This window comes from Capra hircus, chromosome 16 (assembly GCF_001704415.2).
Source record: "Capra hircus breed San Clemente chromosome 16, ASM170441v1, whole genome shotgun sequence".
NCBI lineage: Eukaryota > Metazoa > Chordata > Mammalia > Artiodactyla > Bovidae > Capra > Capra hircus.
Window position 1 is genome coordinate 25,659,316 of NC_030823.1, and position 15,309 is coordinate 25,674,624.

At 39.8% G+C, this 15,309-nt stretch overlaps 1 protein-coding gene across 4 annotated transcripts in view; it reads right to left on the reverse strand.

Moving 5' to 3' along the window:
* Positions 1 to 15,309, reverse strand: part of TP53BP2 (tumor protein p53 binding protein 2) — a 67,100-nt gene that overhangs the window by 22,131 nt on the left and 29,660 nt on the right. For 3 of the 4 annotated variants that reach the window (XM_018060201.1, XM_018060196.1, XM_018060200.1), the window contains exons 3-6: positions 11,073 to 11,186; positions 7,499 to 7,581; positions 2,783 to 2,884; positions 542 to 716 (exon numbers count right to left, since the gene is read on the reverse strand). In XM_018060201.1, coding sequence (XP_017915690.1) covers positions 542 to 716; positions 2,783 to 2,884; positions 7,499 to 7,581; positions 11,073 to 11,186 — 474 coding nt within the window. The remainder of the gene's footprint in view (positions 1 to 541; positions 717 to 2,782; positions 2,885 to 7,498; positions 7,582 to 11,072; positions 11,187 to 15,309) is intronic. The other variant, XM_018060199.1, reaches the window with a different exon arrangement.

Below are 15,309 nucleotides of genomic sequence, written 5' to 3' on the forward strand. Positions count from 1 at the left end.
GAACAAGAAAAGCAACAATTCTTGAAAAGAAAAATGAGAAGGGATCGCTTCCCGGGCAACCTAAGATGTACCATAAACTTTCTCATAAAAAGCAAAGAAAATTTTCAGAAATATCCTAGAACCAACCAATTCCTTTATAAGCAACTGAAATCAACAAAGACATCTATAAACCAAATCACTAAAGTTTTCATTAAAATGGTATTATAATCAATGGAGCTATTAATATGAATAAAAATCCTTGCCTTCCTTGAAACTTCAGTCAAAAAACTAGAGAGAGAAAAAAAACTACTACTCTATTTTCCAAAAAGGAACCTTGTCTATAACATTCAATAGCTGAATTCAGCTCAGGGGAACCAGCAGCTTCGAAACTGCAGTGATTATACTTTTCCCAAAAAATCCTTTTAAAATGACCTACATACAAAGTCTCATCTTAGTCCTCTTACTTACTACAAATTTATACAACTCCCTACACCAGTGTTTTCCTATACGCAAACAGTTTGTGGCATTTCGCACTGAAGTAAACCGACTGGGAGCAACTTACCAAGTTTCCCATTGCTTAGCCTTTTCTGTTCCACGTGGCCTTTAAGTGCTCTCACTTTTTTTAGCTTCGCTTCCTGATTCTCAGCTATTTCTTTGAGCCTCTTAAGCTTTTCTTGTTCAGCCGCTTGTTGCTGTTGACGCTGATCTTGCTGTTTCAAAAACTTCAAGCGCTGTTCCTAAAGATATAAGCCATCATCAGACATGTCATTTTAAACTAACCTACAATCACACCCTGAGATGCCCAGACTGACGTGCATCTGTGGCATTGCTCCGGTCTTACCATCTGTCCTCACGCTGCCATCAGAACCACCTGGGGAGTTTGTGAAAAGCAGACGCTCCTGAGCTCAACCCTACTGTAAGAATCTACTTCTTACGGTGGTAAGATCCAGGAATCAGTACTGGTATCCAAGTGGTCCTTTTGCAGCAAGCAAGCAGTGATCTGTGAACTAGTTTTCATGAGCTGCAGCCATTAATATTAAGAAGGAGCTCATGCAGAGATGGGAGGCGGTAAAAGAAAGTTATTAAATGACACACTTTGAAGTTAAATTTGGATTCAGACTCAAGCTCTGCCACTTATTAGCTATGAGACTTTGGGGCAAATTATATAACCTCATTGAGTCCACAAGTCTGTGTCTTCACCTATAAAATGAGATGATCACTAGTCCCTCTAGGGCTGCAGTGAGGATTCAATGCTATGTGCAATGGAAATCTCTGTGAACAGCGTCTTACATAGTTAGGGCACACTCAGTACACTTAGAAAAGAGCCAAAGAACTCCTTTCTAAAGAATGCCTTTAGAAAACTGCAATTATGCAACTTACAATTTTATTCCTATTATATCTAAAATTTCAACTGAGGAAAACAAAGCCACACAATTTATCAAGGGTAATCTGCTCAGATTCATATGGCTAACACATACAAGAACACAGATATTCTGTTAACCATTGAATTTTTTATTTGAATCCATGTCCTTACTACTCAAGGAATGCTACATCAGCACCACATGGGATTGCATTAGAAATGCAAAATGTCAGACCCGCAAACCACACCTACTAAATCAGAACATGCATTTTTAACAAAATCCCTAGGTGATTCATATGCACGTTAAAGTATGAGAAGCAATAATACACAGGATTTTGAAAAAGCTGGTGTCTAGCGTCAAAAGTAGAAAAAGATGCATAGGTACATTTGGGGCCACTAACCCTCTGACATGTAAGAAAACAGCTGTTGAATGCCTTTAAATATTGTGTGTTCTATTTGGGAACCATATGGAAAAGTTTGATTTGTAATTTCAATACATATTGTAAGTGTTAAAAAAGAAAAGAAAAAGGATGCATAGGAACCCTAAGAAGTATTACAGGGAAGCCACAGTGCATGATGAGAATGACGCTGAAGAATCCCTGGCCATCACTTCAAAGCCACGCTGGGGACCTTGCTACTCAAACCATCAGGTGTCCACCCGAGTGTCGGTGAACTTACAGACCCTCAAAGACTGGTAAGCGAAAACACTGAGTGTTTGGACCAGGGCTGACAGACTACACAGCCTGTTGTCTGTGTTCGTAAGCAAAGTTCTCTTGGCACACGGCCATATCCATTCGTTTACCTGTTGTTTATGGCTGCTTTCCAGCCACAAATGCAGAACTGAGACCGCACAGCCTGCAAAGCCTAAAATATTTCAGCCCTTCAGAAAGTCTGACGACATCTGGTTTAGACTATTAGCCCAAGGCTGGCAGGAGCAGCCGCAGGAAGAGTGGTTTTGAGAGTAATGGAGAAGCTTCCCATGTTTTCTCTGTTCAAGGAGAGGACAAAGTTTAATTTGTGGGAGGACAATGTCCCCAAGTAGAGGCGAGCAGCCTTGTTTTCGGTGCCAAGCAGTAGCTGGGGTCAGGTGAGCATGAGCTTTTGAAGTTCCTTCTGATTCAAGATGAAGTCAGCCCAGACTAGTGCCTGCACGCGAAGCTGAAAGGCTCTTTATGCCTTCCCTGTTTTACTGACACTCAGCAAAGCATGGTTAACTTTGATCAGGATTGGGACGAGGAGGATCTGAAACAACTGAATGATTTCAGGATTTCTACAAAACGCTACAGTGAAGAGAAGAAAGCACCACATGGCAGATACCTGTCGGGCTGACGTTAGCAACTCATATCTGAGGGAGCCGGCTTACTAGCAAGGGTGTAATGTAAACAGCTTTACTTACACATGAACGAGAGTGGCCTGTTAGGTCTCTGAAAACATGGCCATTACCTTAGTGGCCAGCATTTGCTGCTGGGCCTCAATCTGTTGCTGCTGGCGGGATGCCATTTCCTGAAGTTCAGCAAGTGTCAGGTCCATTCTAGGACTATTAACCTACCAAAAAAAGTGCAAATAATCCAACTCAGTATAAAATGATCCTGGAGACTCCACCCTCAAGTCATGTAATCAGGACAAAATTATTTGGCTATTTTTCTCCCATCATATTAAAGAAGTCATTAATTTTTATATTACTACTCCCATATTGACTTAATAAGATTTAAAACATAATGATACACAGACTCTTTTAAGTTGTAACTTTAAATTAAATAGTGTTAGTACTGACGCAAATGGAACCATCTGGAATCACCTTGTTCTGCAGTTAAATTAGGAAGGCAGTATTTGACCATATCAAACATGATGTTGGGATATTGGCAGCAAACTTAGAATACAGTCATTAAAACACCCTTTAAAAATGTAACACTGGAATTTAAAACATTCAAGATACAGCAGGTCATCAGAGACAAAGCAAGACGTCTACTATACTCCCTAAACATCCATTCGACATGGTCCTAAGAGGTTCTGGATAGAAAGAAAGGAAGGCAGGAAGGAAGAAACTATATCCAGGTTGCAAAGGGAAAAATTTTCTGTCTTTACTCAAGGACAACATAATCATCTATGAAGAAAATTCTATGGAATCTATAAAAAGCTACTAAATAAATAAGCTATTTAGCAAGAATGCAGGATGAAACATCAATATACCAAAATCAGCTATATTTCTATACATTAGCAATACCCAGAAAACTGAAGAAAGAAATTTTGTAATATCATTAACATCAGCATAAAAACCACGAAGCACACAGGAGTAAATCTGACAGAAGCTCAGGCCTGACACTGAAACCTTCAAAACATGGCTGAGAGAGAGAAGACCTATTTGGGGAGGAATACTGTGGTGCTTGTGAACTAAAAAGCTCAAGATGGCAGTGTTTCCCATACTGACCTACAGAGCCAAGATAATACCAACCCAAATCCCAGCAGGCTTTTTTTAAAAAAATAAATCAATTGGCAAATTCTACAATTTCATATGGAAGCGCAAATGATACAGAATAGCCAAAACAACTTCGAAAAGAAGAGTTAGAAACCATACACTGCCTGACTTCAAGACTAACCACGCTGTAGTGATCAATACATTGTGTTACTGATACCATGTTAGATAAACAGATCAATGAAACAGAAGACAGAGTACAAAAACAGACCCACACATACACTGGTAATTGATTTAAGAGAAAGGGCAGTCGAGTAGAGAAAGAATAGTCTTTTCAACAAATACTGCTTGTACAACTGGATATCCACACACAATAAACAAAATTGCACTTCTCTCACAATACATGCAAACGTTAATTCAAAATGGATCCTAAACGCAGATGTAAGATCTAAAACTTCTAGGTTGACTAATTATACTGTATTGAAGTCATAGACTGGGACAAATATTTGCCTGTTATCTATCTAATAAAAAGCCTTGGATCCAGCATATATAAAGAGCTCTTCAACTCAATAATAATGAAGCAAACAACCCAATCATGAAAAAGATGAGCAAAGAGGTGAACAGGAAGTTCCCTAGTGGTCTAAAGGTTAGGATTCAGTTACTTCACTCCCCTGGCCTGGATTCAAAACCCGGCTGGGAAACTGAGATCCCAAAAGCCCTGCAACATGATAAAAAAAAAAAAGAAGTGAACAAATATTAACACTTCACTAAAGACAATATATGAATGGCAAATAAGCACATGATAGACGCCCAATACCATTAGCCATCAGAGAAAAACAAAATAAAACCAGAATGTACTACCATCACACACCTAGCAGAGGCCAAAATTAAAAGGACTGACCAAACCAAACGTTGGCAAGGATGTGGAAACACTAGAACTCCCTGATGAGGACTATAAAATAAAACAATCACTTTCGAAATCAGTCTGACAGCTGCTTAAAAAGTTAACATATGAACCAAGCATTTTACTCCTAAAAGTATTTACTTAAGAGAAATATTAATAAAAGCATATGTCCATACAAAGATGTATACCCAAGTACACATCACAGCATGATACAGAATAACTGTAAACAATCAAAATGTCCAACAGATGAATGGATAAGGAGTGGTATAACCAGACAATAGAATATCTCTCACCAATAAAAGGGAATCAACTACTGATACACGACAAAACGAATAAACCTCAAACTACTTATCCTGAGCAAATTCAGACAGAAAGAGTATATCCTGGATGACTCCATTTATCCTAGATTCTGGAAAACAAAACTAACTGATGGCGACAGACAGCAGCCCGGCTAGCGGTTCCCTGAGGATGGGAAGGGAGGGAAGAAGGAACAATTACAAAAGAATATAAGGAAACTTTTTTTGAGGGGGGGGTGATTGAATACGTTCATTATCTTGATTATGGTGACAGCGTCAGAGGTGTACACATGTCAAAACTTATCACAATGTATACCCAACATGTGAGCAGCTTGTTTGTTGTTGTGTTGTGTTAGTCACTTAGTCATGTCCAACTCCTTGCGACCCACAGAGCCCGCCATGCTCCTCTGTCCATGGAATTCTCCAGGCAAGAACTCTGGAGGGGGTTGCCATTCCCTTCTCCCAGGGATCTTCCCGACCCAGGGACTGAATGAACCCAGATCTAGCACATTGCAAGCAGATTCTTTACCATCTGAGCCACCAGAGAAGCCCTATGTGTAGTTTATTATACGTAAATTGTATGTTAATAAAGACATTATTTAAAAACCCAGTGAAGGGGGCTTCCCTGGTGGCTTAGTAGTGAAGAATCCACCTGCCAGTGCAGGAGATACGGGTTTGATCCCTGGTCCGGGAAGGTCCCACATGCTGTGGAGCACCTAAGCCTGTGTGCCACAGATATTATTGAGCCTGTGCCCCAGAACCTAGGAACTGCAGCTACTGAAGCCTGTGGGTCCTAGGGCCCAATGCTCTGCAACAAGAGAAGTCACTACAATGAAAGGCCCACACAATGCAACTAGAAAGCAACCCCTACTTGCTGCAACGAGAGAAAAGGCCGAGCAGCAACAAAGACCCAGAACAGCCAATAAATAGATTTTTTTTTTTTAATTTTAAGTGTTATAATACTTTCATAATTTTTAAAAAATTGAAAAAAAAAAAAAAAAAAACAGTGATGGGACTTCCCTGGCAGTCCAGTGGTTAAGACTCCAAGTTACCACTTGGAAGTGGGGGGAAAGGTTTGCTCCCTAGTTGGAGAACTACAATTTTGCATTTCTCGGGACGAGGCCAAAAAATAAATAAATCATTAAAAAAAAATAAAAATCCAGTGATGGGGAAAGATACATTGCGTCAATATGCACTGAAATCTCGCTAATGGTCAGACCATTTTTGTTATCCTCATATCAGCCTTTCATCACTAAGATAACTATGAGATCAAAGAAGAGAAACAGGAAGAATTTGGGGAAGGTGGAATAAAAGCAGTGTGTGTTGGAGAGGTAATTTAGCTAATCCCTAACAAGGTTAAAAATTCTAAGCTCTGAAAAGAAAATGTCTATAAGGAGTCCCAAAGATACCTGCTAAAATTCATATGCAATAGCAAGAGCATTAACATATCATTAATGCTAAAAGCAATAACAGCAACAAATAAAATCACCAAAGAAACAAATACTTCCTCGAACTTATTCAATACTTGTTCTGTATCTGTGATATATCCAGCATTTGACTTCTTTCAACAGCCATGTTGTTGCTCAGTCATGAAGTCGTGTCTCTTTGCGACCCTATGGACTTCAGCAGTCCAGGCTTCTCTGTCCTACACTATCTTCCAGAGTTTGTTAAAATTCATGTCCACTGAGTTAGTGATGCTATGTAACCATTTCATTCTCTGCCACCCTTTCTCCTTTTGCCTTCCATCATTCTCAGCATCAGAGTCTTTTCCAGTGAGTCAGCTCTTCACACCAGGTAGCCAAAATACTGGAGCTTCAGCTTCAGCATCAGTCCTTCCAATGAATATTCAGGGCTGATCTCCCTTAGGATTGACTGTTTTGATCTCCTTGCAGTCCAAGGGACTCTCAAGAGTCGTCTCCAGCACCACAGTTCAAAAGCATCAATTCTTTGGCACTCGGTCTTCTTCATGGTTCAACTCTCCGATCCAAACATGACTACTGGAAAACTACAGCTTTGACTATATAGATGCTTGTCACCAAAGTGGTGTCTCTGCTTTTTCAAATGCTGTCTAGGCTTGTCACAGCTTTCCTTCCAAGGGGCAAGCATCTTTTAACTTCATGGCTGAACTCACCATCCGCAGTGATTTTGGAGCCCAAGAAAACAAAATCTGTCACTGCTTCCACTTTTTCCCTTCCTATTTGCCATGAAGTGATGGGCCCGGATGCCAAAATCTTCGTTTTTTTGAATGTTGAGTTTCAAGCCAGCCTTTTCACTCTCCTCTTTAACCTTCATCAAGAGGCTCTTTAGTTCCTCTTCACTTCCTGCCATTAGAATGGTATCATCTGCCTATCTAAGGTTGCTGGATATTTCAACAACCATAGAGACCATTAATCACTTTCATGAAATAAATTTAAAATAAGCCTTTAAAAAAGGGCTGCCCTTAATCACCTCCTGAATAAAAAAGGAACAGTGAATGAGATTTAAAAGTTAAAAAAAAGCAGCATCACTGTGGTCCAAACACAGAATGGGTAACATTGATCACTTACGCCATTCTCCTTTCTTCGATGTTCACCTGGAACTTTTACACCATTTCTTTTTAAACTTGGATCCTGAGACCTTGGTCCACTCACTAAGCACAAAATTCAAAAAGTATGCATTAACACTAGCAGTGACAGATATTTTAAGTACCAGTTCATTTCTCAGTTATGTTTTTAATGCTCTCTAATACTTTACGTTGAAAATATACTCAAAATACCCATACTTTCTAATACCGATGAAGTTACGGTCTCACAGATTCAACCTGTTCTAGAAAACTTTACTTGGAACAGTGCATGGTCAGCACTAGAAAATGTCACATGCTAACCAATCCCTAGAAAAGCTGCATGAGTTAGGTGCTAAAGGACAAAAATTAAGAAATATAAATATATTTCTTATTATGGGTCATTCATACCATTTGCCTACAGTGTCTGTTCCCACTTCTCTATTTAGCTACTCAAATAAAATTGGGAATAGTCTCACTGAAAGAAATAGGTGAAAATTAATCAACCCACCCTTGTACTCATTAAAGTGTTTGTAACTTCCACAGGAAGGAAGCAATTGAAACAGAACAAGTAGTGTTTCAAATTTTGCGGTAATTCCTAAGTACTTCCCCATTTAAGTAAAAAAATTTCATTTTCTTAGCGTGGGAAAGTACTAGTTGGAAAACACTGTACATTCTGCTTTTTGGGGTAAAAAGAACTTTTCAGGTCCAAATATATGTTTCTCAGTGTCACTTAATGTATCATGATGAGAAAATAGTTTTAACTTAAACTGATAAATTGCAAAATATCAAAGAGAATTTCTTAAATACATGAAATTAAGCTTATAACTGTACTTCCCAGATGTTAGAGAAAAAATACTAAACTATTTCCCAAGAAGTTTTAGATAAAAATTTCTTCTGAATCAAATGTTTGTTGAACCTGCCTGGAAGCTTGGCACAAATTCCCACAAATAAGTAAATAAATATGTCTATCCTCAGAGCCACATACCACACTTATACCTAACTCCAACGCTTCCTCAGCTTTACTTTTAAAACTGCTCAATTTTCTGGCAAAATAGCTCAGGTACCTGTCACAATATTTCTGCAAGGAAAAAAAAAATCTATCATTCCGGAATAACTGCTTTCTTTGCTGCCTCCAAGAGAGAGCAACTGAACTGACATGTTCAGTTACATAATTAGAATAAAAAGCAAGAGCTTTGAAAATAACGTCATATTAAAAAAAGAGAGAAAAAGGTAACTGATTTCCATGGTGGTGGTCCAGAGGTTAAGACTCAGCGCTTTCACTGAAGGGGGCAGGGGTCTGACCCCTGGTTGAGGAACTTAAGATACCGCATGCTACATGGCGTGGCCAAAAAAAAAAAGTCATATACATTCTGGGTCATAGGTCCTAGTTAAACCAGAAAAAGAATACAGTAACAGTCTCTTAATCTGTAATCTAGAAGTCTACAACCACAAAGGTTGACACTAAACAGCAATCCTGTTTTATCCCACTTTTGACACTATGTGGCACTGGTGTTTTGCAACAATGTACAAACAGCGCCTTTATCTTCAGATTGTATTTCTCACATTACAGACACGCTGAAACCGCATATTGCACTATTGAGAAGCTATTTAATAATTTACCAGGTACCATAGAGGAAGATATTTCAACTGACAGATGATGGGAGAAAATTCAACCAACTGATTAAAAGGAGATATATGCAATAATGCAAATAAAGAACAAAATAAAAATAAGATGGAGATGTCAAAACCACAAAAAAGGAAGCAGCTTTGGGGGGAAAAAAATGCATGTTTATTTAAAATAGAATTACAGACACAGCGAAGTTCAAAGGCCGAGGAACCAGCTAGGATAAGGAGACTCAGGTTCCCCTCCTGGCTCTGCCTCCTGGTATGTGGCCTCTGACAAGTCATCTAACCCCTAAGTATCAGTGTTTCTCATCTGTAGAGCAGAAGAGGCTAGACTAAGTCAATTCTGGGCTCTCCCACACCTCTGATAATGTCTAATGGTTGCCATGTGGACATCTGTACTAAAGGAATAAAACTGAGATTCTATAACATGTAATAATTAACCTCTGTTATCAACACTCTTACTCCCAAGAATTTTTCAATGTATACTAAAGTCACAAACCTTCAACTTTCCATTTTAAGAATCCCAACATTTTTAGAAACACCTAGTAACCCTGCCGCAACCAACGGCTTTCCACTGAGAACAAAGGCTTCCCTACAGACCTTAAGACTTGAAACTGTTTTCTCTCCTACATTCTATGAGACCTCCAGAGTCAGAGGTTTGACTGTGTTCTCAATGTCTAGGGCTGCTTTCAGCCCACTATCTCTGATCTCCACTTATCACCTTCTACCCTCTGCTTACTGTCATCTAGAAACCATGGTCACAACCCTCAGTCACAGCAGTCGTGACCACCTGACCCCTCTGTTCTCTTTGCCCAAGTCCCCCCTTCATTTTGGATGACCTCACCATCTAAAAGCTCGCCTCTCAGATCCACAACTTCCTGTCTCCTCTCTAACTCAGGTTTATTTCATGGTCCAATACAAGACCATGTTATCTAGAAATGCTCTCCTCCTGACATGTTAAATTCAAGCTTCTTACTTTTTGACAGCAATTACCTCTCGCTACACCTGTTCAACAACCTGAAACTTGCAGTTTCTTTCCCTGCAGCCCCACCGCCTTCACTTCATCCCCATCTCGGCTTGAATGCCATCTCACCAACATCCTCTTTTTTCCTTGTCTCACCAACTTTCCACTGAACTTGTCTGGCCAAATTCCAACCTTGGGTCAATCCAACCATCTTCCCCTCTTACAACCCTCTGGGCTGCAGAGCACCACTGTGGCAAAATCACCCATGGTCTCCTGGTGTCTAATCTCCACTGTCCTCCAGGGGCCCTGGCGTGCCAGCTTCCCTGGCCACACTCTCTCCTATTTTCCACCATGGCCTCCTCCCTCAGAGAAAACAAATGTTTTCAGATGAGAAGCCCCTCCCACTGCTCCCATAGAGAGCACACATTCACTGCCTCTGGGAAGCTTCCCTTCCACTCTGTTAAAACGGAACAGACCCTTCCCTTACCCTCCCATCTCACCCCTCGACCCCCTTGACCCCGAATTTCCCCTTGGCTAACTTGCCCATCGAGCATTCCCTTCCTTGCACTTCAAACTCCTGCTCTACTGACTCCTTTCCTTCCCGCCCACATTAAGAGCTGTAGTCAGGGGACTTCCTTGGTGGTCTGGTGGTTGAGACTCTGCGCTTCCAAGGCAGGGGACACGGGATACCCGGTGGGGGAACTAAGATTCCACATGCCGTGTGGTGAAGCCAAAAAATAAAACATTTAAAAAAAAAAAAATTGTCATCAAACTTTTCCCATCTTCCAACAAAACACAACAAACAGAACCACACCCTCTTCTGCCCACCCTATAGAGTCAGGGCTTGGGAGAGAGGGCTATCCTCACTTTTCCCCTTTGCTTCTTGCTCACTCATCCATGAAACTGTCTGCTCCTGATCACGGGTCACCTCTCCCAAGCATGAAACTGAAGTCTGAATCTTTGTCATGATCAACAGGATGCTACCCACCAACATCCCTACCAGGCGGGCGTTCGTGGCGAAGGAAGAACCGAACTTCACTCCTCTGACTTCCAAACCGTTGCAGGACGTCAAACATCCGCTCATTATCAGCAACTGGACGTTCTAAAAGAAATGAACAAATCATGTACAAATCATGTTACCTGGTAACACATCACTTACTGTCTACCCTTCATAGAAATTATGCATTATGAATGCAGAAAATACTATCTAGGATCTTTAAAAAAAAAAAAAAAAACCCTTAGAAAATGAAGTATCACCAGCTTGCTGCCGCTCCTGCTGCTAAGTCACTTCAGTTGTGTCCGACTCTGTGTGACCCCATAGACGGCAGTCCACCAGGCTCCCCCATCCCTGGGATTCTCCAGGCAAGAACACTGGAGTGGGTTGCCATTTCCTTCTCCAATGTATGAAAGTGAAAAGTGAAAGGGAAGTCGCTCAGTCGTGTTCGACTCTTCGTGACCCCATGGACTGCAGCCCACCAGGCTCCTCCATCCATGGGATTCTCCAGGCAAGAGTACTGGAGTGGGGTGCCATTGCCTTCTCCATCACCAGCTTACCATCCACATAATCAGGGTCAAAGCTGGGTAGAATATAGGGGTAGGAAAGGACTGGGTCAGGGCCACTGACAAGAGCTCAGGAGTCGGATTCAGTGGCCCCTCACTAGTTCCAGGCAGGCCGTGAAGCTCTGCAAGTTCCAAAGTTCCTGTCATCTATTCCATAGGATGGTCTCTGAAGTCTCTGTTAATTCTAATGGCTCTATAGTTCTCCAAGTATACAAACGAAAACTTAAAAACAACTTTCTAAATAGCCTTGTCTTTCTATTGGGGATTTTTTTTTGACAATTTTACAAACCATATTAAAAAAAAATCATACACATGCATTTCCAAACAAAAGTCTGTTTACTGCCCTGAAAATATTCCTTGAGACAAAAAAAAAAGAGACATAGCTAAATACTCTACTACATGGGAACTGTAGTCTTCCAATCTTAAGGAATCTGAACATAAAAACCAAATATACTGTTTGAGGATGCCAACAGTTTAAAATCAAAGAACTTACTCATTTTTAGTGTAAGAATGCTGCAGTGGCCCCCCTAAAAAATTCAATGCACTTGTCAATAATCAAGGACACTATCTGAGTACCTTAAATAAACAACACGGGCACAGATGAGAGCAGCCAAAGGTTCAGCAGCCAATTCAGTGAACTAAGCCCTGAACTTAATCAGCTTGGGGGCAACAAAGTACAGCTTGGGTTCTATTTACAGCAACATGATGTAATGAGTAGACACAGATACCCTCTCCTCTAAACCAGAGAAAGTCTAACCAAGACTCCCCCAAGAGGAAACACCCGGAGCTGAGCAGATACCTTCCTAAAAGAAATTCTGGGCAGACCTACCTCCTCACAAAAACAAAAATCTCAAACACACTCAAACACACACACACACACACACACACTTTATTCCAAAAGAAATGAAGTGACTTCCAGTCCATGTAGACCCTCCACCTTTTCACAAAAACAAAAATCTCACACACACACACACACACACACTTTATTCCAAAAGAAATGAAGTGACTTCCAGTCCATGTAGACCCTCCATCTTCTCACAAAAACAAAAATCTCACACACACACACACTTTATTCCAAAAGAAATGAAGTGACTTCCAGTCCATGTAGACCCTCCACCTTCTCACAAAAACAAAAATCTCACACACACACACACACACACACACACACTTTATTCCAAAAGAAATGAAGTGACTTCCAGTCCATGCAGACCCTCTACCTTCTCACAAAAACAAAAATCTCACACATACACACATACACACACACTTTATTTCAAAAGAAATGAAGTGACTTCCAGTCCATGTTGAGTGTGGACCTTCTAGGTCTGGAAGCTAAGGTCCTAATGGCCTACAGTGACAAAATATATATATCAGGCTTAGGCCAGCACAAGCTGAAATACACTTCAAAGGTTCTCAAAGCAGCCCATTTACCCCACGCTCCAACGACATCCATCCCTCGTCCTGGCGTCCATGCCTATGTGATTCTGAACAAGCCGTTCCCAGCACTGAGAACTGTCCCCAGTATCCTCTCCTTCTGCAGATGGAGCACCGCAATCATTCCTGAAGTCATCACTAGGTATGAGAGAAATGTCTGCTGACTCCTGTTTTCACTTTAACAGCACACATTCATCTCTCTCTTCTTTACAACCAAGCACAGTTCCTAGCAAACAGCAAGAATCCAAGATATGCTCTCTCAGCAAATAAACCAGAGGGGAGTAAGGAAATGGAGATGGCAAGTAAAAGCGACCATTTTTTAAATTTTTACTTTTTAACCACGCGGCATGTGGGATCTCAGCTCCCTGCACAGGGATCGAACCTGTGTCCCCTGAGTTGGAAGCACAGTCTAAATCACTGGACCGCCAGAGAAGTCCCCAAAGCTACTTATTTTAAAAGACAGTTAAAGGAAATGGGAAACTTGAGAAGCTAACAAAGTGGAAGTAACATATTTACTATTTTTAAAATGCGACACCTTGGACAAGTTATAGCAAAAAAAAAAAAAAGAGGAGGGGTTGAAGACATAACAGCTATTACTTGTTGACTGTGAACATTAAATGTGCCAGGGGCTATGCTAAACCCCCTTCAAATGCCAGCGCCTAGGATTCTCACACAATCCTGTGCAATAGATTCATTTATTATCCCAATTGTGTAGGAAAAACACTTAAGGATTATAGAGATTAAGTATCTTGTCTGAAGTTATAAAGCTAGTAAATGAAAGAGACAAGACGTTGACACCCATGACCTTGCTCTTAATCACAACATCATGCAAACAACCCTCAAATTAATTATGAATTCTCTGCAACCAATCAAAATCCCCAAAGAACTTTTCATGGAACCTTTCAAGGTAATTCTAGAACATATCTGAAAGAGAAAATACACAAGAATAGTACAGGAGCACAATGAAATAAGCAGTTGCCTTTACAGATACCTGATCTATTATAAAATGAGAGTAAATTAAAACTATTTGGTCTTCATCAAGTGTTTGCATCTGGTCTCATGTCACTGGATATATTCTAGTGTCTCCTAGTTTATAGTTTATGGGAACTTAAGAGTATGCCACTGCTGTGTAAAAATTGTATAAATCTTGATTATCTTGCATTGGTTCATAGTACTTTTGAGGCCTATTATATCCTTCTACTTCTCTGTATATTCACTTTATTAATTTTTGAGAGTTTGATATTGAAACTCCAACTAAAAACTTTAATTTACTTACTTAAAAAAATGATTGCAATATATAGTGGAAGTATATGTAACTTTGTTCTGTATTTTCCAAGTCTCTGTAAATGAGTTATCATATTTTCATAATTTAAAAACTAAGAAAAATAAAATAAAAAAAAAACACTATTTGGTCCTATCATAAATAGAAGGAAAAAAAAAAGTAACTGGCTGAAGCTTATAGAAACATATTTCCTATGAGATACAACAAGCCTATGAAGTTTCATATCAGTAAGGAAGAAAACAAGTGTCTCCAATAAGACACTTTAAAAAAATTCACTATCCACCTGGGGGAAAAAATATTAGATCTCTAATTCACACTAGTCAGAAAAATTAATGAGAAAAAAGAAGGAAAGGGTTAGGAGGGAAGGGAAAAAAACTTTAAAATTTAATGGTACGGAACAACAGGAGACTAAGTTTACAGCCTTACCATAAAGAAAAGACTTTTTATAAAACAATACACAACTAGGCCTGAGTTCTAGAAGAGTTGCGTTTTTCTATAACATCTACAAATCAAGAAGGAAAAGGGCAAAAGTCAAGAGACATGAGCAAAGACTATAATGAAACAATCTTTTTTTTAAATAGAAATCCAAGTGGCCAGTAGATAAATGAAAAATGAGCAACTTCAGCATCAGCTTAGCAAAAGTAAGAATTTATTGTATTAGTATCTTTTTTGATGAGGGATACTTTTAGAAATAACTGGTAGAAGTGTGAATTTCTACAGCCTTTGCTGAGGGAAATCTGGTGAAACATATTCAAATTTAAAATGTGTGAACCTTTAAGCAAGCAATTCCTGGTTATCTACCCTAGAGAAATGCTTGCACGTGATCAAGAGGCTTCTACAAGGCCTTCTACTGCAGCATTTATAGAAATAAGAGAATTAATTGAAATGTTAGTGAATAAAGAAATGGTTAGATCAACTGCAGTTTATGCATAATACTATGGAAAATTATGAT